The sequence below is a fragment of the Myotis nattereri genome, assembly GCF_964212035.1.
Source record: "Myotis nattereri genome assembly, chromosome: 5".
Taxonomy (NCBI): domain Eukaryota; kingdom Metazoa; phylum Chordata; class Mammalia; order Chiroptera; family Vespertilionidae; genus Myotis; species Myotis nattereri.
The window spans coordinates 77,253,232-77,274,473 of record NC_138080.1 but is presented as its reverse complement, the minus strand read 5'-3'; the positions used below and the strand labels follow the sequence as shown (position 1 = coordinate 77,274,473).

Genomic DNA, 21,242 nt, shown 5'->3' with positions numbered 1-21,242 from the left:
AATGAGTGCATAAATAAGGAGAACAACAAATCAATGTTTCTCTCCCCCCGCTTCCTCTTTCTCTACAATCATTAACCAATAAAAATAAATAAAATAATTCTAATACGGCTTTAATGATGTTTTGCTATAGTTCCCTATAGCAAATCTTAACAATGCGTATTAATAGGAAGAAATTTCATTCTGTCAATTCATTTCTTCTCTCCCTACTATATGTCTGAGAGGAGCTGATGAAATATAAGACAATCAAAATTGGGCATACAGCCCTGGCCAGTTTGGCTAAGTGGATAGAATGTCAGCCTGCAGACTGAAGGGTCCCAGGTTCAATTCCTATCAAGGGCACATACCTTGGTTGCAGGCTCAATTCCTGGCCCTGGTCCTGGCATGTGCAGGAGGCAACCAATCAATGTGTCTCTCTCACATCGATGTCTCTTTTTCTCTCTCTCTCTCTCTTCCCCTCTTAATCTAAAAAATCAATGGGAAAATATCCTCGAGTGAGGATTAACAACAAATGGGCAAAGAGCAAGAGGGCAAAGATGTTAGATTGTTCTACCAACTGGATATTCAGCTATAATACTGTTAAGAATTGCAAGGCTTCTTAATAATAGTTTGCATAATTGAAAAGTACATCTTCATCACTGATTCCTAGTAAATACTTCTAGGGTAGCATCACTTTGGGCACTTTATTTTTTTAACTGATTTGAAAGAGAGGGAGAGAGAGAAATATCAATTTGTTATTCCACTTATTTATACATTCATTAGTTGATTTCTGAATGTGCCCTGACTGGCATATCATGACAATGCTCTAAACAACTGAGCTCCCCAACCAGGGCCTAAGGTAGCATCATGAAAAATTCAAAATTAATGAAGAATTACCTCCATGGCATCCTGGTCATTCTCCATCAGCTCCCCTTTCTTCTTATCAGAATCCACTACTGCTTTTTTGGTTGTCACAACAGTGACAACTTTTGTGACTGTTGGCCCAGACTTCTAAAATAAAAAAGGAATATAAAATATTTTGAAAAGCTGAAAAATTTTAAAATCCCTTTACTGTTGAAAGTATTACAGATGTCCTCCTTTTTCCCCCATTTACCCTCCTCCCCCAACCAGTCCTTGCCTCCCCAGGCCTTCACCACACTATTGTTTGTGTCCATGGGCTATACATATATGAAAATAAAAATTATATGCCAACTGAAACACAATAACTGCCATAATTTATAAATCAAATTAACTTAGTTATTAGCAGCAACTTAATGAAAAGACAAAAAAGTGGTCTGCTTTCTCATTGAAATCTTACAATTCAATATATCACAATGTATTTTATGGTACATTAACATGGGTTGGGCAAAAGTAGGATTACAGTTGTTCGTATGGAAAGACATGGAAAGCAGGTTATAATTATTACAACAGCTTTATTAACTCTTTCACATACTCACAACTGTAAACCTGTATCTGTCCACCCCATACATATGTAGTTTCTTGTATAATATATAACTTTATATACAGTTACTATGCAATATAATTTATTTTTAAAATACTATTAAATGGTACTTTTCACTCATTCAACAAGCAAGACGTTGTCCTGGGAGCTTAGGAGAAGTCAGTAAAACAGGTAAAAGTCAGCGCTCCTGAGGAGCTTTACTTTAGAAGACAAAGGGGACAAGTAATAGACATGATAAAAAATCAAATTATATTAACCTGAGAAAAGGTAATAAATGCTATTTTAAAAAAGAAAATTAGACTGGGTATGGGAGATGGGAGTATGAAAGATGAAAATGCTGGAGAAGTCTGAAGAGGACCTATTAAGAATGCAATAAGCAAGCATAGAAACTAAACAAAGATGATGGCAACAATACCTTTGAAACAAGAACATTTATAGTTAAAAATTCACTAATATCTCTGGTACTTAGGAAAAGTACCAGATGGGAGAGAAAACAAAAACATTATAAAGTCATTGAAGTCAATAGTATGTCAATCAACAATGAAACCAAGTTATCCAACTAGGAATATAAATCTTTAAAAATAAAATTCCATACCTTTTCATTTCCCCCACCACCTTTTACACTTCTCATATTAAACTTTTTTACTTCCTCTTTCACTTCTTCCATGTAAGCATCTAATGGATCTAACTCCTCACCCTCCATTTCATTTCCTTCCTTCTCAGCTTCTGCAGGGTCATCTTCATCATCTAAAATATTAGAATACACACTCTTTGTACATGTGCTTCAAAGGGAAATTCTTCACAATCAGACCACATCCAACCATTCTGACCTGTTCTCTCACTACCTAAACACTCTCCCTTCCAGTTGAAAGGGAAAATAAAAATTATATGCCAACTGAAACACAATAACTGCCATAATTTATAAATCAAATTAACTTAGTTATTAGCAGCAACTTAATGAAAAGACAAAAAAGTGGTCTGCTTTCTCATTTAAATCTTACAATTCAATATATCACAATGTATTTTATAATACAATAACATGGGGTGGGCAAAAGTAGGATTACAGTTGTTCGTATGGAAAGACATGGAAAGCAGGTTATGAACTGCAGGCACACTGCAGTTCAAATATACTTCACAGCTTTAAACCGAGCATGTATTAGTTCTGAATAATAATAGAAAAAAATTGTAACAAATTAAGTCGAGGAGGCAAAAAATTATGCCTAAAAATAAATCTCCAATAATAAGTCTTACAATTACACTAAAAGCCAAACTAAAAACTTTATCTGCTAAATAAGTTTACTTATTTTCCTTTCAATTACCTTTCTTTAAAGCACAGAAAAAATAACATCCTTAATTCAAGACAAATCTAATCTTTTTTACATAACTAAAACATCATCACTTAAAGATACAATCCATTTATCCTTTCTTTAAAATATACTTTTATGGATTTCAGAGAGGAAGAGAAAGAGAGAGAGAGACTAAAACATCAATGATGATAGAGAATTACTGATCAGCTGCCTCCTACACAGCCCCCACTGGGGATCAAGCCCACACCAGGCATGTGCCCTGACGGGGAATTGAATGGTGACCTCCTAGTTCATAGGTCAATGCTCAAACACTGAGCAAAACTGGCCGGGCCCATTTATCTTTTTAAACCACTCTGTGGAACTTCCAGAGAAAATGAGAATTTTAAAGGAATGTTTAAAAAAAAAAAAAAGGAACAAAATTCCATTTCCTATAAAATTTCACATTCTTTATTAAAAAGTCAAAATCAGCCGAAACCGGTTTGGCTCAGTGGATAGAGCATCGGCCTGCGGACTGAGGGGTCCCAGGTTCGATTCCGGTCAAGGGCATGTACCTCGGTTGCGGGCACATCCCCAGTGGGAGATGTGCAGGAGGCAGCTGATCGATGTTTCTCTCCCATCGATGTTTCTAACTCTCTATCTCTCTCCCTTCCTCTCTGTAAAAAATCAATAAAATATATTTTAAAAAAAAAGTCAAAATCAGATATGGAGGGGAAATGTTTCTGTTTTAAGTCATTAAAAAGTCAAAGGAGAAATCTGAAACCATGTCCTTAATTTACCCTTATTACTAACATTATTTGTAATAAAAATAAAAAGCTATTTACTTGCCCTTAAGTACCCAACTCTCCACTCTAAAGTAAAATCAGTAATCCTTAATAAACACTACTTTACAATTCTAAATTTAACATAAATATTAAAAGGGACATTTAAAACCTCCATATGAAATCAGCAATTCCAGTTCTGGGTATATAGAACTGAGAGCAGGGACTCAAACAGTTACTTGCATAACAATAATAACAGGAGCTTTATTCACAATAGCCAATAGGTGTAAACAACCCATATATCTAACAGATAAATAGGTAAACAAAATGTGGCATATACACATATATTTATATAACATAGAGTACTATTAAGCCATAAAAAGGAATGAAATTCTGATATATGCTACAATATAGATGAACCTTGAAGGTATTATGCTAAGTGAAATAAGCCAGTTACAAAAGGACAAATATTGTATGATTCCACTTTTATGAGGTACCTAGAATAGGCAAATTCATAGCAGCAGAAAGCAGAATAGAAGTTACCGGGGATGGGATGGGACAGGATGGGGAATTACTGTTTAATGGGAACAGAGGGATGGGGATGGGGACAGGATGGGGAATTACTGTTTAATGGGAACAGATGGGGATGGGGACAGGATGGGGAATTACTGTTTAATGGGCACAGAGTTTCTGTTTGGGATGAAGAAAAAGTTCTGGGAATGGACAGTGGTGTTGATTGCACAAGACTGTGAATGTACTTAATGCCATGAATTGTACACTTAAAAAATGGTTGAAATGATAAACATTATGTTATAATATATAAACATTCTATTTTTTCCATAATAAATGGTCTTAAAATACCAACATTATTCATAATTATAGAATACTATACATGAATTGTTATATAGGTTATTATTGTAACAAATGAATATACCATCATCATCCTCTAAACTCCATTTTTTTCCTTGTTTCATCTCTTCAATTTCCTTTTTCAGTTCCCCTATGTTTTCCATGGCCTTTTTGCGTTGTTCTTCTCGCCATTTTTCTACTCTTTCTTTCCGCTTTCTCATTTCTTCTTCCAGCTTATTTTGGTCAAAGTTCTTGGGAGGAAAACAGGAGATAGAGGAAAGCAAGGATAAATGATTTTACTCTAGGTGATATTCCAAGTATTTTCCCAAAGTATATAAAAAGGAAAAAAACAGATGTATATACAACCTCCTATATTTAGACCAGATTAAGGTCACACATCTTTTAAATATCTCCAAGAATATACCCACACAATGAAATAGTAAACAAAACCATCTTCGCCTGGCTAGTGTGGCTCAGTGATTGAACATCAACCCATGAACTGGGAGGCCGCAGTTGTATTCCTGGTCAGGGCAATGCTCAGGTTGCGGGCTCAATACCCAGCAGGGGTGTACAGGAGGGAGAAGGTCATTATTTCTCTCTTGTCCACGTTTCTTTTTCTCTATCCCTTTCCCTTCCTCTCTCTCTAAAAAAAATCAATAAATACCTGTGTTTATCAATTTTTTAAGCATTTTCAACTAATAAAATAGACAGATTTCAAACACCATAAATTAATCTCATTTTAGATATAAGCAATATGCACACATGAATTCAACTTCTTCCTTAAAGTAAAAACTACATGACTTAGCAAAGTTCCCTAGTTATTAGTTATTCTCAACTTTAAATCATCTAAACTCCTCCAAGATTGCCTCCATGAAAAGCAATTTTCTATTATAAATTATTAAGTAAATAAAAGCTATTTATCACCCTAACCGGTTTGGCTCAGTGGATAGAGCTTCGGCCTGCGGAATGAAGGGTCCCTGGTTCGATTCAGGTCAAGGGCATGTACCTTGATTGCGGGCACATCCCCAGTAGGAGGTGTGCAGGAGGCAGCTGATCAATGTTTCTCTCCCATCAATGTTTCTAATTCTCTATCCCTCTCCCTTCCTCTCTATAAAAAATCAATAAAATATATTTAAAAAAAAAAAGAAGCTATTTATCAACATGATTAAGAAGTTTTGGTCTTTTAGCCTTTAGGTCTACGTTTCCTAGAAACAGCCATTCTAAAGCCATTATTGAGATTATTAATAATACTCTTAAGAGAAGACAGCAAATCACCACATAATCAGGGACTTAAAGATTAAACATTATATATATCAAAATGTTACATATGTTGCCACCATAGATAGGTATGGAAACGCAGCACATGAAGAAAACAGTCAAAGAAAATATTACATAATTATAATGTAATGGTGTTTTGGGATTACAGAGAATTATTTCTGAACTTTCCAAATATCTTATAATATGATTATATAATGTTTGTATTTCAAAAATAAATTTATTTCTTAAAGAAACAAAAAGTTTTTCCCCCTGAATTTACAGTCTTTATAATAATTTCATCCTCTCTAAAAGATGAGCCCCAGAAAGCTTATGTGCTTTTCTCAAGGTCACCTAGTCATTCAATAGAAGAAACTGGATCAGAAACCAGACCTCCCAGACTTATGTTGCATTCTCTCAGCTACCTGGCTCAGCAAGGAGGTCCTTTTAAAAAAATTATTTAAAATACAACCACTAAAAAATAGAACAAACTCAAAAAGAGAACAAAACAAAGAAATGACGCTATAATGCATTCTGAAATGGGAAAAGATATGAGTAGGCAATTCAAAGAAAGTGCAAATAGTAAAAAACTTAAAGGGTCCTGGGTTCGATTCCAATCAAGGGCATGTACCCCTGCTGCCAGCTTCTCCCAGGCTTGGGCCCTCGTTGGGGGCTCGTGCAGGAGGCAATCAATCAATGTGTTTCTCTCACATCGATGTTTCTCTGTCTTTCCCTCTCTCCCACTCTCCCTAAAAAAAATCAACGGAAAGGGTGAGGCTTAACAAAAAAATAAAGAAAAGAAAATATTCACTTATATTTAAAGACATGCAACTCAAAATAATACCAATTACCTCCAATTACATTGGTAAAAATTAATTTTTCAAATTCTTATGTTGGCAAGGAAGTAAGGAAACAGACATTTTCATATGTCTTAAGTCAATTTATACAACTTATTTTATGGCAATTTGATACCAATTTACCTTATGCTATATTCACAAAGAACATAGATACAGTAATTAATGCACCATTGTTTAAAATCACAGACTGGAAACAAATTAAATACCCATCAAAGGTGATCTTTCTACATTGTTTCAACAGAGTACTATGAAGGCACTAAAAATAATAAGCTTTATCTACGTATGCAGCTACAGCAAGATCTCCAATATATAACAAATGAAAACAGCAAGGTATTCTATTTCTAAGATGGTGGGTATACTGCTGCTTATTATGTTGTTGTTTTTAAATATATTTTATTGATTTTTTACAGAGAGGAAGGGAGTGGGATAGAGAGTTAGAAACATTAATGGGAGAGAAACATCGATCAGCTGCCTCCTGCACACTCCCGCCTGGGGACCTGCCCGCCCCGCAACCAAGGTACATGCCCTTGACTAGAATCGAACCTGGGACCCTTGAGTCCCCAGGCCGACACTCTATCCACTGAGCCAAACCGGTTAGGGCTTATTATGTTTTTTAATACATTTTTATTGACTTTTTACAGAGAGGAAGAGAGAGGGATAGTTAGAAACATCAATGAGAAATACCAATCAAGTGCCTCCTGCATGCCCCCTACTGGGGATCACGTCCACAACCAAGGTACATGCCCTTGACCAGAATTGAATCTGGGACCTTTCAATCCACACTCTATGCACTGTGCCGAACTGGTAGGGCAGCTTATTATTCTTGAGACCTTATATATTGATAAATTTATAATTTTAAAGTATACAAAATGCTGCATATGGTATGATAATAGTTTGTAAGCAAAAACAGATATGTATAGATATGCAACTTTTTCAGAAAAAAATTTTCTCAAGGAAACAAGTACTATTTTATCTTATATGTTATTTCAAAATAAAACAGAGCATTAAAAAAATAAGAATTTGTCATTGTAGAAACAAGTTTATATTATATAGTTATTTATGCTAATAAACATACGCCAGCATCTTTTTCTTTTTCATCTTCCTTATCATCTTTGTCTTTTTTCTTCTCTTTAGAACTTTCTCCACTATCTGTTTTCTCTTTGGACCTAGACCTTCTAAAAAGAGAGAGAAAAACATATCATCTATGTGTGCTTGGAAACATTCATTTTAAAATACTCTTATAGATTTGTATTTTACTTTTTAGGTAAGAAATAAACTTCCAAGAGTCACATGCATTTTTATATTCCATTAATAAATACCTTGGAAATATAATAAAAAATTAATGCTATAACACTAACTGTAAATAAGGAAAACAGAACATATCATAGAAAAACTACAAAATTTAAATTGGAGGGGTAAAACTTAACAAATGGAGAAACATACCAAGACATTAACATTCTATAAGATTAAAAATAGTAATAATAATTTTAATGTAATCAAATTGGTTGGTCTTTTTTGCCCCTTTATGATCAGTGCTTTTTAAAATACCTAGAAATGCTTCCAGACTTGATGAAAATATTCAGAGATAAACAAGGTTTTCTCTAGTATAAACTTCTATTTTATTTTTTTGTTAATCCTTACCCAAGGATATTTTTCCATTGAATTTCAGATAGAGTGGAAGATAAGGAGGGGGAGAGAGAGGGGAAAAGAAAAAGAAAGAAATCGATGTGAGAAAGACACACTGATGGTTCCTCCTGCAGGAGTCCCAAAGAGAGCCGGGATCAAACCTGCAACCCAGGTACTGCCTGGGAAGAGAACTGGCAGCTTGAACCTCAGTGAGGGACATGCAGATGGCAACCCATCAATGTTCCGCTCTCCCATCAATGTTTCTCTTCTTCTCTCCCTTCCTCTCTCTCTAAAAAATCGGTGAAAACACATTTTTTAAAAAATCATTACAGAGTGAAACAACAAACCAGAGTAAGAAAATATATTTGCCACTCATATAATTGACAAAAAACGACTACACAGGATATCTAAAAACAAAAACAAAAACCTCCTATAAATCTGTTTAAAGAAACTACCCAATAGAAAAATGAGCAAAGATGTAAACAAGTACTTCAGAAAAGAGATCTGAATAACCAATAAACATATGAAAGTTCAATCTCATTAGTAATCACAGAAATGCAAATTAGTAATCACAATGATATTGGTATTACATGCCTACTCAATTAACAAAAAATTTAAAGGACTGCCCTGGCCAGTGTGGCTCAGTTAGTTGGGCTTCGCCCCTTGAACCAGGAGGTGGCCAGTTGGATTCAGCATCAGGGCACATGCCCAGGTTTCAGGCTCAATCCCCAGTAGGGGACATGCAGAAGGCAGCTCATCAGTGTTGAGCTACCACATGAATGTTTTTCTCTCTCTCTCCCTCTCCCTTCCTCTCTCTCTAAAATCAATAAGTTACTTTAAAATATTTTTTTAATTTAAAAGACTGACAATACCAAACATTGTCAGAGCATAAAGCAACATAATTCTCATATACTTCTGGTGGGAGTATAATTAATAATACTCTTTGGAAAGCATTCAGGATTACCTAGTAAAAATAAAGCTACGCTTATTCTATGATCATGTAATTTCACTCCTAGATATACGTCCTAGGAAACTCATGCAAATGTATACCAGTATTATATATACAAAAATGTTCATAATAACCAAAAAGTTAAATCAACCCAAACATCGATCTAAGTAGAATGGATAAACTGTGGTATATTTATACCACAGATTGCATTCAGCAATGAAAATGTACTACTGTTATAAGCAACAAAGATAAGTCTCAAATAACATTGAGCAAAGACACAAAAGAATACATGACTCATTCACGTAAAACATATACGTCTAAACTACTCTTTTTCCAGATAAAAATTCAGGTGGTAAAACTATAAAGAAATACCAAGAAATTACTAGCACAAATGTCAGAACTGGTTTTTATCCAAGGAAATAGAGACCTCAGTTACAGAAGGGATGTGGAGGGCTTCTGACAATGTTCTACTTCCTGACCTTGGCGATGGTTACATGGATGTTGCTTTATAATTATTTAACAAACTGCATGTTCAGATTTTATTCACTTTTATGAATTTACACACACACACACACACACATTTTTTTTGACATTTTACGTTAATTTTTTTTTTTATTGTGTGAAAATGCACATAACGTTTACCATCTTAACCACCTGTAAGTACACAGTTCAGTAGCGTCAAATACATCCACACCACTAGGCAGCCACCGTCACTATCCATCCTGGTAACTGTCCTGTCACCAATGTGTTACACATGTTACATGCAGCACAAACAAGGTTTCTTTTTAGGGCAATGATTCCATTTCTCTAGCTCTGTAGTCATGAGGCGACCTGGGGCTAGAACAGATGTAATCCTGGGGGTTTTAGGAAAATGACTTTCCTGATCATTGGCATTTCTGTGGGTGAATACTTTGAAAACCTAGCTATCCTTTCCGACTGGTTGCTTTGGTCTGAATGCCTGCATCCCCCCCAAGTTCCTATGTTGAAATCTTCACACACACTTTTGTTTTAGTTTTGGTTTTATGATTAACCAGAGAGTAAGTTTATTAAAGCTAGGGATGTGAGACAAGGGCTTGACAGAAGAAGCAATAGGAGAGAGCCTAAGCAGCTGCTTTAGCTCTCTAGAAATGCCACAGGGAAGAAACAAGCCTAGGCAGGCTGCTTTAGCTCCCTGCAAAGTCAGAGGAAAGTGGCCTTGGAGACAGATTCAGGAAGTTAGCCCGGGACGAGCTGTCACTGCCCACTGCTCCCTGGTTACAACTCTCATGGAGCCGTTAAAGTTTAGGAGATGCAAGCCTAAGAGGGAAGAAAGGCGTGGGTGTACTACCAGGGAGAATGCACCCCATATACACTTTTTTCCAGTTTTATTACACGGACTTCGGTAAAATAAAATTTTCTAAGTAAAATAAATGACATGGGAAATGTCATGATTAATATAAAGACTACACAGAAAACAGACACAAGACCATATATCAACTATCCTATGAACCACATTAGAAACAATAATAGGCAAAGAATAAACCACTAACAAGATAAATATAAAGAGTTAAACATACTATGTTTAACAAACATACTACCTCAAACTGAAACATATACATTTAAATTACACAAAGTTCACTCATCTGAACAGCAATGCAGCAATGCATACCATTTCACGTTATTTGTCAATGTCAAAAATTCTAACAAAATAATTTCAAAGAAAAAACATAGTTCGAGATGTTTATAAAATATATTTCTGACGATTAATAGTTATTAAATAAAACAATGCATTATGTTTTAAAACAGTCTGGTATTTTCCAATTGAATTATAAGCTTTAAAACCTGTTAAAACAAAATTCTACCAAGAGTTCATGGTAGGAGTCAAATTCAGTAATTATTTTTAAAGTTTTCTTTAATTAATTTATTTTAGAGAGAAGCAGGGGGAGGAGGAGGGAGAAAGAGGGAGAGGGAGAGACACTGACTTATTGTTCCCCTTATTTATGCATTCACTGACTCTTGGATGTTACCTGACTGGGGATCGAACCCACAACCTTGGTATATCAGGATGACAATCTAACCAACTGAGCTACCTGGCCAGGACCTAAAGATTTCTTTTAAATATAAGTAACAGGGAAGACAGTCAGTTCCCAACTTGCATGACATATACAGCCCAATGATAACATTACCTATTCTCAGCTTTCTTGCTTTTATTGCCAGGACTGGAGGATCGGGATCGGCGGCCCCGGCTTCTACTCCTTGAGCGTCTCCTGTCTCGACTTCGAGATCTTCTTCGCTCTCGACTTCTGTCTCTCTCTCTACTTCTGGAACGCCTGAAAAGGAGATACTTTTCATATATTCTATTATCAAGTGGAACTATTTCAGTTTATGGTTCTATCCCACATTGAAAAAAGCTTCTTAATTTTCACCATTATTAAAGGCAGAGATTGAGATTCAATTAACTATCAAACCAGTAAAATAGGGAAGAGGTAATGCCAATTCTTAAAAGTGGTCACTGAAAAAAATGAGGATCCTAATTTCAAAATCAAGTTTACTGAAAAACACAGCAAATCTGTAATAATAGCAAGCTGAAATCTATAGCCCATGATATAGAAAATCTAAATTTCAAAGACAGCCTTAACCTAAGGATGGACAAAATAGGATTGTGGGAAGATTGCAGATATGACAATGAGAAGACCAGAGAACCTATCCTGGTGCTGCAACTAACTAGTGGAGGGCAAACAGCAGATCAACTCTCTGGGTCTAAGTTTCCTCAACTATAAAATATGGAGATGTCACAATATAATCTCAAAATCCTTCTTGCTCTAAAATCTTCTGATTCTACCTCTCACACCAAAAAGTGAAAGACCAGATCCTAAATGAACACTTTCACTTAAGTTCTTGACTGAACTGTATGAAACTCTTCCTGGGACCACATAATATAAAATTGAGTAAGATAGCACTATCCACACTGTCAAAGGTATTATTCACTACCTTTACAATCTCTCCTTCTAATGTTTGAAAAAGATAAAGCCAAAGTTCTTTCTGTGATCAGTTCACAGAAACTGTACCACCTGTATTCTTTCCTATTTTAATGAGAAACTGTATTAGAAAAAAAAAATTTTTTTTGGTATGGGGAGATTATTTTTATTTTAAAACTGTTTTTCACCCCCAGAAAGGGTGAAAAGTGCAAGGAATGGCTGCTTGACTATAATATGTAATCAAGTAAAAACAAAATTAAAATTTTAGATGTTCTTTCATTCAAATCTGAATAAGTTCTTTAAAACAGTCTCAAACAGTAAGCAAGACCCGGAGATGGCTCTATCCTGCTTCCGTCTGTCCGCTTTATGGATTCTCTGAACTTGGGGGTAAGCTCTCTTGGGATATAATTAGAACAGAACACCTTTGATGGCATATAACCTAACCTTTAGCTTCTTTTCTAACCTATCTCAGAAGGGCTTTAAGGAATTACTTTGGATTACAGAAAATACAACTGAAGTTTCCAAACTTAAAATACTATTTGAGAGTCTTTGTTCTAGCCAACAATTTTCAATTGAAGTGCCGCAAGAATTTCTTTTAATATTTTTAATTGATTTTATTTTTGTAATGCTCACCCAGGAACATTTTTCCATTGATTTGTAGAGAGAGTGGAAGAGAGAGGGAAAGACAGAGAAAAATATCCATGTGAGAGAAACACACATTGCCTCCTGCATGCGCCCTGACCAGAGCCTGGGCCTATAACCAAGGTATGAGCCCTTGACCGGAATCAAACCAGGACTCTTCGGTCAGCAGGCCAACACTCTATCTACTGAGCCAAACTGGCTAGGATTTAATTGAATTTTTGAGAGAAAGAAAAAAGCACTGATGTGCTTATGCATTCATGTATGTGCCCTGACTGAGGATCAAACCCACAACCTTGGAGTGTAGAGACAAAATTCTAACCAACTGAGCTACTCAGCCAGGCAAGAATTTTTAAAACATACAATAACTGCCCTAGCAGTTTGGCTCAGAGGATAGAGCATCCACCTGTGGACTGAAGGGTCCCAAGTTCAATTCCGGTCAAGGGACATGCCTGGGTTGCGGGCTGGATCGTGCAGGAGGCAGCTGATAGATGATTCTCTCTCATCATTGATGTTTCTATCTCTATCTCCCTATCTCTATCTCCCTCTCCCTTACTCTGATGTCAATAAAAATATTTTTTAAAAAATAAATAAATAAAACAATAACAGATTATTTAGTCAAGGGCACTGGCCTCTTTCCCCTTAAATTGTTAAATTAAAAAATGACAATGGCCCTAGCCGGTTTGACTCAGTGGATAGAGTGTCTGCCTGCGGACTGAAGGGTCCCGGGTTCGATTCCGGCCAAGGAAATGTACTTTGGTTGTGGGCACATCCCCAGTGGGGGGTGTGCGGGAGGCAGCTGATCGATGTTTCTCTCCCATCGATGTTTCTAACTCTCTATCCCTCTCTCTTCCTCTCTGAAAAAAATCAATAAAATATATTTTTTTAAAAAAATGACAATGGACAACACAACAATAGCCATCCAGTGTGAATGCTCTGTTTTGAACCATAAATATACAGGTCATATAACAGAGCTGCATCTGATTGGTCATGTCACATTATAAGGTTGTATCTAATTGGTTAATTCTTGGTACCAGAAATCCTTATATGGAAGAACTAGAGGCCCGGTGCACAAAATTCATGCGGGGGGGGGGGGGGGGGTGGCACGGGGGCGGGGGAGGGTGTTCTTTAGTTCTGCTCCCTCTCGCTCCTTACTGCTCAGCTTGCTGCTCCTGAGCACTGCAGCAGAGGTCAGAGAGGCTCCCACCACCACCACTGAGCTCGCCAGCCATGAGCCAGGCGGCACTCCCCCTGTGGGAGTGCACTGACCACCAGGGGGCAGCTCCTGCATTGAGAGTCTGCCCCCTGGTGGTCAGGGCGCATCATAGCGACCAGTCGTTCTGCCATTCAGTCAATTTGCATATTAGCCTTTTATTATGTAGGACTAGAGGCCCGGTGCACAAAAATTTGTGCACTCGGGAGGGGGGGGGTCCCTCAGCACGGCCTGTGCCCTCTCGCAGTCTGGGACCCCTTGGGAGATAACGACCTGCTGGCTTAGGCTTGCTCCCGGGTGGCAGAGGGCAGGCCCAATCCCTATGTGCAGCCCCTGGTCGGGCTCAGAGCAGGGCCGATTGGGGAGTTGGGGCGCCACCCCGTCATGCAGAGCAGGGCGGATCGGGAGGTTGCGATGCAACCCTCAGTCACACTCAGGGTAGGGCCGATTGGGGGGTTGGGGCACCGCCCCCTGTCACACTCAAGGCAGGGTCAATGGGGAGGTTGCGGCGCCACCCCCTGTCACTCACAGAGCAGGGCCCATCAGGGGGTTGGGGAGCTCCCCCTTGTCACACACAGAGCAGGGCCGATCAGGGGGTTGAGGAGCTCCCCCGCATCACACACAGAGCAGGGCCCGTGGGGGAGGGGGGTTGGGGAGTCGCACCCTGTCACACACAGAGCAGGGCCAATCAGGGGGTTGGGGCGCCACACCCTGTCACACACAGAGCCACATGGTGATCAGGAGGTTGGGGAGCTCCCCCTATCAGGCACAGAGCCGGGCTGATCAGGGGGTTGGGGCGCCTTCCCCTGTCAGGAACAGAGCAGGGTGGACAGGGAGGTTGTGGCCCCGGCCTGTGACACACAGAGCCACAGGGCGATCAGGGGGTTTGGGCGCTGCCCCCTGTCACGCTGATCCCGGTGCTGGGAGGCATATTACCCTTTTACTATATAGGATAGAGGCCTGGTGCACGGGTGGGGGCCGGCTGGTTTGCCCTGAAGGGTGTCCATGGATCAGGGTGGGGGTCCCGCTTAGGTGCCTGGCCAGCCTGGGTGAGGGGCTGATGGCTGTTTGCAGCTGGTCACACCCCCTTCAGGGTGGGGGTCCCCACTGGGGTGCCTGGCCAGTCTGGGTAAGGGGCTGAGGGCTGTTTTCAGGCTGGCGGGTGACTGAAGCTCCCAACCGCTCCTTTTTTTTTTATTTTTATTCTGAGCCAGCTTTAGCTCTGAGGCTTGGCTCCAGCTCTGAGGCCTCGGCTGCTGAAAGCAGGTTTCTGGAGTTTGTTTAGATTCTATATTTGTAACAATGTTTCAAAGGCCAGCAGCAGCAGGCGGGGAACCTTGGCTTGCTCCGTCACTGAAGCAAGCAAGCCTCATGTTCGCTTCAAGCTGCCTGGCTGCAGGCCGCCATCTTGGCTGGCAGTTAATTTGCATATTGCCCTGATTAGCCAATGGGAAGGGTAGCAGAGATACGGCTAATTACCATGTTTCTCTTTTATTAGATAGGATTATTATATAGGATAGGCATCTGATTTTTTTTTAAATATATTTTTATTGATTTCAGAGGAAGGGAGAGGGAGAGATAGAAACATCAATGAGAGAGAATCATTGATTGGCTGCCTCCTGCATGCCCCCTACTGGGAATAGAACCCACAACCCAGGCATGTGCCCTTGACCAGAATCAAACCTGGGCCAACGCAGACCAACACTCTATCCACTGAGCCAAATTGACTAGGGCTAGGCACCTGATTTTTTACAAAGTCACTTTTATTTTGTTAATCAATCAAAACGATACCTTTTTTTGTTAGATCAACAAAAAATATTTTTGGTGTGCCACATAATTTTAGTAATTGGTTTATGTGTGTCATGAGATGAAAAAAATTGAAAATCACAGTTCTAGGAAAACCAGTTCTGAACCTAATCAAACAAGCTGAAGTCAAAGCAGAGGGCAGCAAACAGGCCACTAAATTCTAGTCCAAAACACACTTTTGAATAAGCCCGATTTAGATAAATCTCAACCTATAATCGGTCCTTGGAGATTAACATCCTTACCTCAGACGCTTCCGGTCCCTTGACCGAGATCTTCGTTTATCCCTGCTGCGAGACCTCTCTCTCCTTCTGTCTCTATCTCTGCTTCTAGACCGTCGGTCATCTCCACGTTTACTTCTTTTGTCTGAGGGTGAGCGACTTCTAGAGCGACTTCCAGAACGTCCCCGTGATGCTGATCGCTTCCGATAGTGGCTGGGTTAGGTTAAAGATTCAGTTTAGCAGACACAGGTAACTTCTATATCTTATTTATTATATTTTTTTCCAAAAAAAAAATCTCAGCAGACAAATTAAACACTGAAAACTTTTTATACACGGTTCTTGTTGTTTTTAATTAGGGGGGAAATGCTATAGCCCTTCAGCTATAGCACAAGCAGTGGGTGGGAAAACTATCTTGAAAGGGAAGAAAAGAGAGCAAACAAAACAGACCAAGCCCCAAGCAGACTGCATTCTGAAAAGGAAGGCATGACAGACAAATATAAATACACAAAATGCTATGTAGTGCTACGGAGAAAAACAGATCAAAGTAAAGGGAAAAGGGAGGGAATGGGAAATAGATTTTGCTATTTTATACGAGGGCGGTACGAGAAAAGAAAATGATAATCTATACTCAACCTAAACATAAAGATTAGCACACCGAATTCAACGACATATGAAAAAGATCATGCAATCACACAATCATGAACCCGTCCAGGGGGTTCGGCCGATAGCGCAGGGGAACCCGCTGCCCGTCGCCGGCCCCCGGACAGCCACTGGCTCAGCCGAGGTCCCCAGCCCCTCCAGCGGCCGCGGCAGAGCTGGCCACACGTGGGTCTGCGCAGGGCCAGGCCTGACCCCGCGGCCACATCCACTCCCGCCTGCTCCCCCGCCAAGGAAGCCGCCCGCCCGCCCGCCCGCAGCGCTGCCTCACCGTGACTCCCGGCCCATGCTGCCGGCGCGGGAAAGCGGCGCCCTGCGGACGACGCGCAGGAGAACCGGACAAAGGAAGAGGCCGCGCTACACCCCGTTCGCCGGGCGAGAAGCAGCACTAAGCGGCGGCAGCAGCCACAGCGGTGGAAGCCATCCGAGCGCCGCCAACGAAAACGGGACGTCCTGGCGCCGGCGGCAGCAGGAAGGGAAAGGTGCGTCGCCAGCGGCTTCCTCTCCACAGCGCCTCCTGTCGGCTGGAGGCCGCACAGCGCCGGCCGCGCCGAAAGAAGATGCGGTGGCTGGGTTTTGCCGGCACTGCCGCGGAGGACCCCTTGCGGACTCAGAGAAGGTCTTTCCTGAAAGGACCACCGAGGTGCCAAGAGCGTCCTGGAGCTGTCCTAGGACTTGTGCTGACGTCCGCCTTACCCTGTGCTGAGTGATGCTACAAACACCTCCGTTCACTCTCATTCATTTATATATTCATTCGCTTATAGTATATGTTGTTCTGTATCGGGCATGTGCTAAATCCTAGGGAGTTTACAATCTCGTGGGGGGACATAGACATTATTAGAAACACAAGGAGATGTAATACAACAAGAAAGAGATCCCACCATAAGAGAGGGGTTCAGAAAAAAGAGTTCCCTGAGGAAATGATCTTTGAAGGGAGATTGAAGAGCAAAAAGTTAACTTGATGGAGAAGAGGAAGAAGAGCCAAACACACACACACACACACACACACACACACCATTCACAAGATTATAATGGTTCTCAACATTGCCTGTGCTTGAAAGCTTAAATAATAATACATATGTGTGTGTTCCGATTTCATTGGTCTAGAGTGCTTCCTGTGCATTGGGAATTTTCAAGTTTCCCAGATGATTCTGAATTGCAGTCAAGGTTGAGAGAAAACTTGCCCAGTGGGAGGCACACGGATACGTTGAGTTGTTCTAGCAGAAAGCTGTAGTGGAGTTGGGGAGAGGCTCTCGTATTTACATACCTCTCTACTGTTTTTATTTTCTTACATGATAGAAAAGGTGTGTTTTGATTGTGGCGGTCATTGAGTGAATGTACACATTTGTCAAAAATTGATGCATTTTACTGTGTGTAAAGTTTACCTCCATACATTTGACTTTTAGAAAAATGCAACCGAGTAAGGCTCCTAGATGAGTTTTGCTCTTCCTCTGTGGCTTTACTACCTACCTGTAGCTGCAGTGTAGTTGATGCCAAGGGTAAGGAAGGCCTGTGTTAATATGTGACAGAATGAACACAAGGATGAGTCAGGTGTCAGAGACACTGTAAATTATTTCTGGGCTGAAGGTAAGGTGTGTGGGTTTCAGTCTGAAAGAAATAGGAAAACACTTGTGATAAATAGTGGAGGTACTGAGGAATGGTCAAGTTCTAGACATATCCCAGGGGCATCTCTCCAGACACTAAGTGTTATATTAGATGTAAACTGTGAGGTAAAGGGAGAAATAACGGTATGCCCTGGTTTTTAACAGAACTGTGGATTGTGGTTAATTTGTGGAGAGAAATGTGGGAGAGCAGCAAATTTTTAAAAATATATATTTTATTGATTTTTACAGAGGAAGGGAAAGGGATAGAGAGAGTTAGAAACATCGATGAGAGAAAAACATTAATCAGCTGCCTCCTGCACACCCCCTACTGGGGATGTGCCTACAACCAAGGTACATGCCCTTGACTGGAATCGAACCAGGACCCTTCAGTCTGCAGGCCGATGCTTTATGCTTTATCCACTGAGCCAAACTGGTTAGGGCGAGAGCAGCAAATTTGATGGGAAAAGAGAAAATCAGTGGTTTGTTTCAGTGATGTAATGTTTGAGGTGCTTACTGGATATCCAGAGGAGATATGTCTTCATAAAAGGGTATATGAACCTGGAATTCAAGGGAGAAATAGACATTGGAGAGGTAAGGGTCATAAGAATTTTATAGAATGTACTAGAGGCCCGGTGCATGAAATTTGTGCACTGGGGGGGGGGTGTCCCTCAGCCCAGCCTGCACACTCTCCAATCTGGGACCCCTTGGGGATGTCCGACTGCCGGTGGGATCGGGCCTAAACCAGCAGTCAGACATCCCTCTCACAATCCGGGACTGCTGGCTCCCAGCCACTCGCCTGCCTGCCTGATTGCCCCCAACTGCCCTCCCTGTAGGCCTGGTCCCCCCAACTGCCCCCCCTCTCCTGCAGGCTCGGTTGCCCCCTAACTGCCCTACCCTGCTGGCCTGATCACCCACAACTGCCCTCCCTGTCAGCCATCTTGTGATGACATGCGGGCGACCGTCTTGTACAAGGGTGTGATGATCAATTTGCATATTACTTCTTTATTATATAGGATAATACATGGTATTTAAAGCAATGAAACTGGATGCAGCCATGCAGAAGTTACAACTTAAACAGATTTTTTAAATTACATATCTTGATTTTATGTGAAAAAAACTGAGACTTGTGGGGAAAACAACTGAGATTTTGGGAACAAATTTAATCCTAGATCACTAATCGTTTTGGAATCTAAGCTGGAACCAGAACCCAGGCATCTGATACCCTGACTAAAGTTCTAACTCCTCCTTAAGACAACACTTTGAAGTGAAAATACTGACTGGCTTTTTATGCCCGCAATATATTTATGCTAAGTTCACAGCCCTTCCATGTCCCAGAAGCAGCAGCTTTTATCTGTTAGCACAAGTGAAAGAAGTATAGGTAGACCTTTTTTCTTAAAAAAATATATTTTATTGCCCTGGCTGGTTTGACTCAGTGGATAGAGCATCAGCCTGCGGACTGAAGGGTCCCAGGTTCAATTCCCGTCAAGGGCACATGCCTGGGTTGCCGGCTTGATCCCCGGGGGGGGGGGGGGGCATGCAGGAGGCAGCCAGTCAATGATTCTCTCTCATTATTGATGTTTCTATCTCTCTTTCCCTCTCCCTTCCTCTCTGAAATCAATAAAAATATTTAAAATATATATATTTTTTATTGATTTTTTACAGAGAGGAAGGGAGAGAGATAGTTAGAAACATCGATGAGAGAGAAACATCGATCAGCTGCCTCCTGCACATCTCCCACTGGGGATGTGCCCGCAACCCAGGTACATGCCCTGGACCAGAATCGAACCTGGGACCTTTCAGTCCGCAGGCCGACGCTCTATCCACTGAGCCAAACCGGTTAGGGCAGTAGACCTATTTTTACTGAGCTTTGCTTTACTGCACTTCACATTGTTTTTTTACAAATTGAAGTGTGGCAGCACTTCATATTCTATTGGTGCCATTTTCCAATAGGCCCAGATGATGGTTTGCATATTTTATTTCCTTTTTTGGTCTTCTCCTGCCTTTAGAGTCCAACTGAAACATCAACTCATTTTGGATCTCCCACCTGCTGGCTTTCAGATTAGAACTTATACCTAACTGCGGATCTTGAAATGTCTCAGTTCCAAAATTTCAGGAGCCAATTCCTTAATAAATATCTATCTATCATCTATCTAAAACAAATGTTTGTTTTTATATGTCAATAGTATCAACCAATGGTTATTGGCGCCAATTCAACACCAACAGGAATCCCCAATTTGGGGTGAAGAAGGAAGCTATATTTAGTGCCAACAGCTCAAAGGTAATACAGCACGGCTGTGAGGGCACTGCTGGGAACACCTCAATACTGCTACCGTGCTGCTGTGCTGCGCCGATGTGAGGCTGCCCTGGGGCCAGGGCCCTCTTCCGCTAGGCCGCTCCACTCCTCCTTGGTCCATTCCACGCTGCCTGGCTCTGCGCCAGTCTGCGCCAGTCTGCGCCAGTCTGCGCCAGTCTGCTCTGGCAAATATCTTCAGTGTTTCAGCTCCAGCTGGGGAAACACAGTCTTCAGTCTTTGGGGGAAAGTGCACTCCTATAAAGTTTTTGTTGTTGTTAATCCTCACCAAGGATCTTTTTTCCATTGATTTTTAGAGAGTGGGAGGGATAGAGACTGAGAGAGAAACATCGATGTGAAAGAAACATTGATTGGTTGCCTCCCACACGCACCCGACCGGGGCTGGGGAACCTGCAACCAGAATTGCACCTGCGACCGTTCAGTCAGTGGGCAGATGCTCTAAACACTGAGAAAAACTAGTCAGGGCTAAAGTATTTTTAAATTAAGGTATGGACAGTGTTTTTTAGACATAATGCTACTACACACGTAATAGACTACAGTGTAATCATAAATTCTCTGTGCACTGGGAAACCAAAAATTCTTCTGATGCACTTGATAAATATTCACTTTATTGTGGTAGTCTGGAACCAAACACGCAATATCTCCAAGGTAGGCTTGCAACTATAGTCCACTACGTCTCCAATACAACCCTTTTAGCAAACTGCCCTGGCGTCCAAAGCTGATGTTGATTCTAATTAACCTAATTCTGAATCTCTCATAAGCCTCTTGCTCTTTTTAGTACCGACTGATGCGCACCTCC

General features: G+C 40.6%; 1 protein-coding gene across 1 annotated transcript in view; it reads right to left on the bottom strand.

Moving 5' to 3' along the window:
* The window catches only part of DDX46 (DEAD-box helicase 46), a 61,674-nt gene extending 44,634 nt beyond the window's left edge, over positions 1-17,040 (bottom strand). Inside the window, exons 1-7 of the mRNA XM_081090973.1 lie at positions 16,800-17,040; positions 15,896-16,084; positions 11,204-11,347; positions 7,539-7,638; positions 4,438-4,603; positions 2,034-2,185; positions 874-987 (exon numbers count right to left, since the gene is read on the bottom strand). Of these exons, the coding sequence (XP_080947099.1) occupies positions 874-987; positions 2,034-2,185; positions 4,438-4,603; positions 7,539-7,638; positions 11,204-11,347; positions 15,896-16,084; positions 16,800-16,816 (882 nt within the window). The 5' untranslated portion in view covers positions 16,817-17,040. The remainder of the gene's footprint in view (positions 1-873; positions 988-2,033; positions 2,186-4,437; positions 4,604-7,538; positions 7,639-11,203; positions 11,348-15,895; positions 16,085-16,799) is intronic.
* Positions 17,041-21,242: the final 4,202 nt, after the last annotated feature.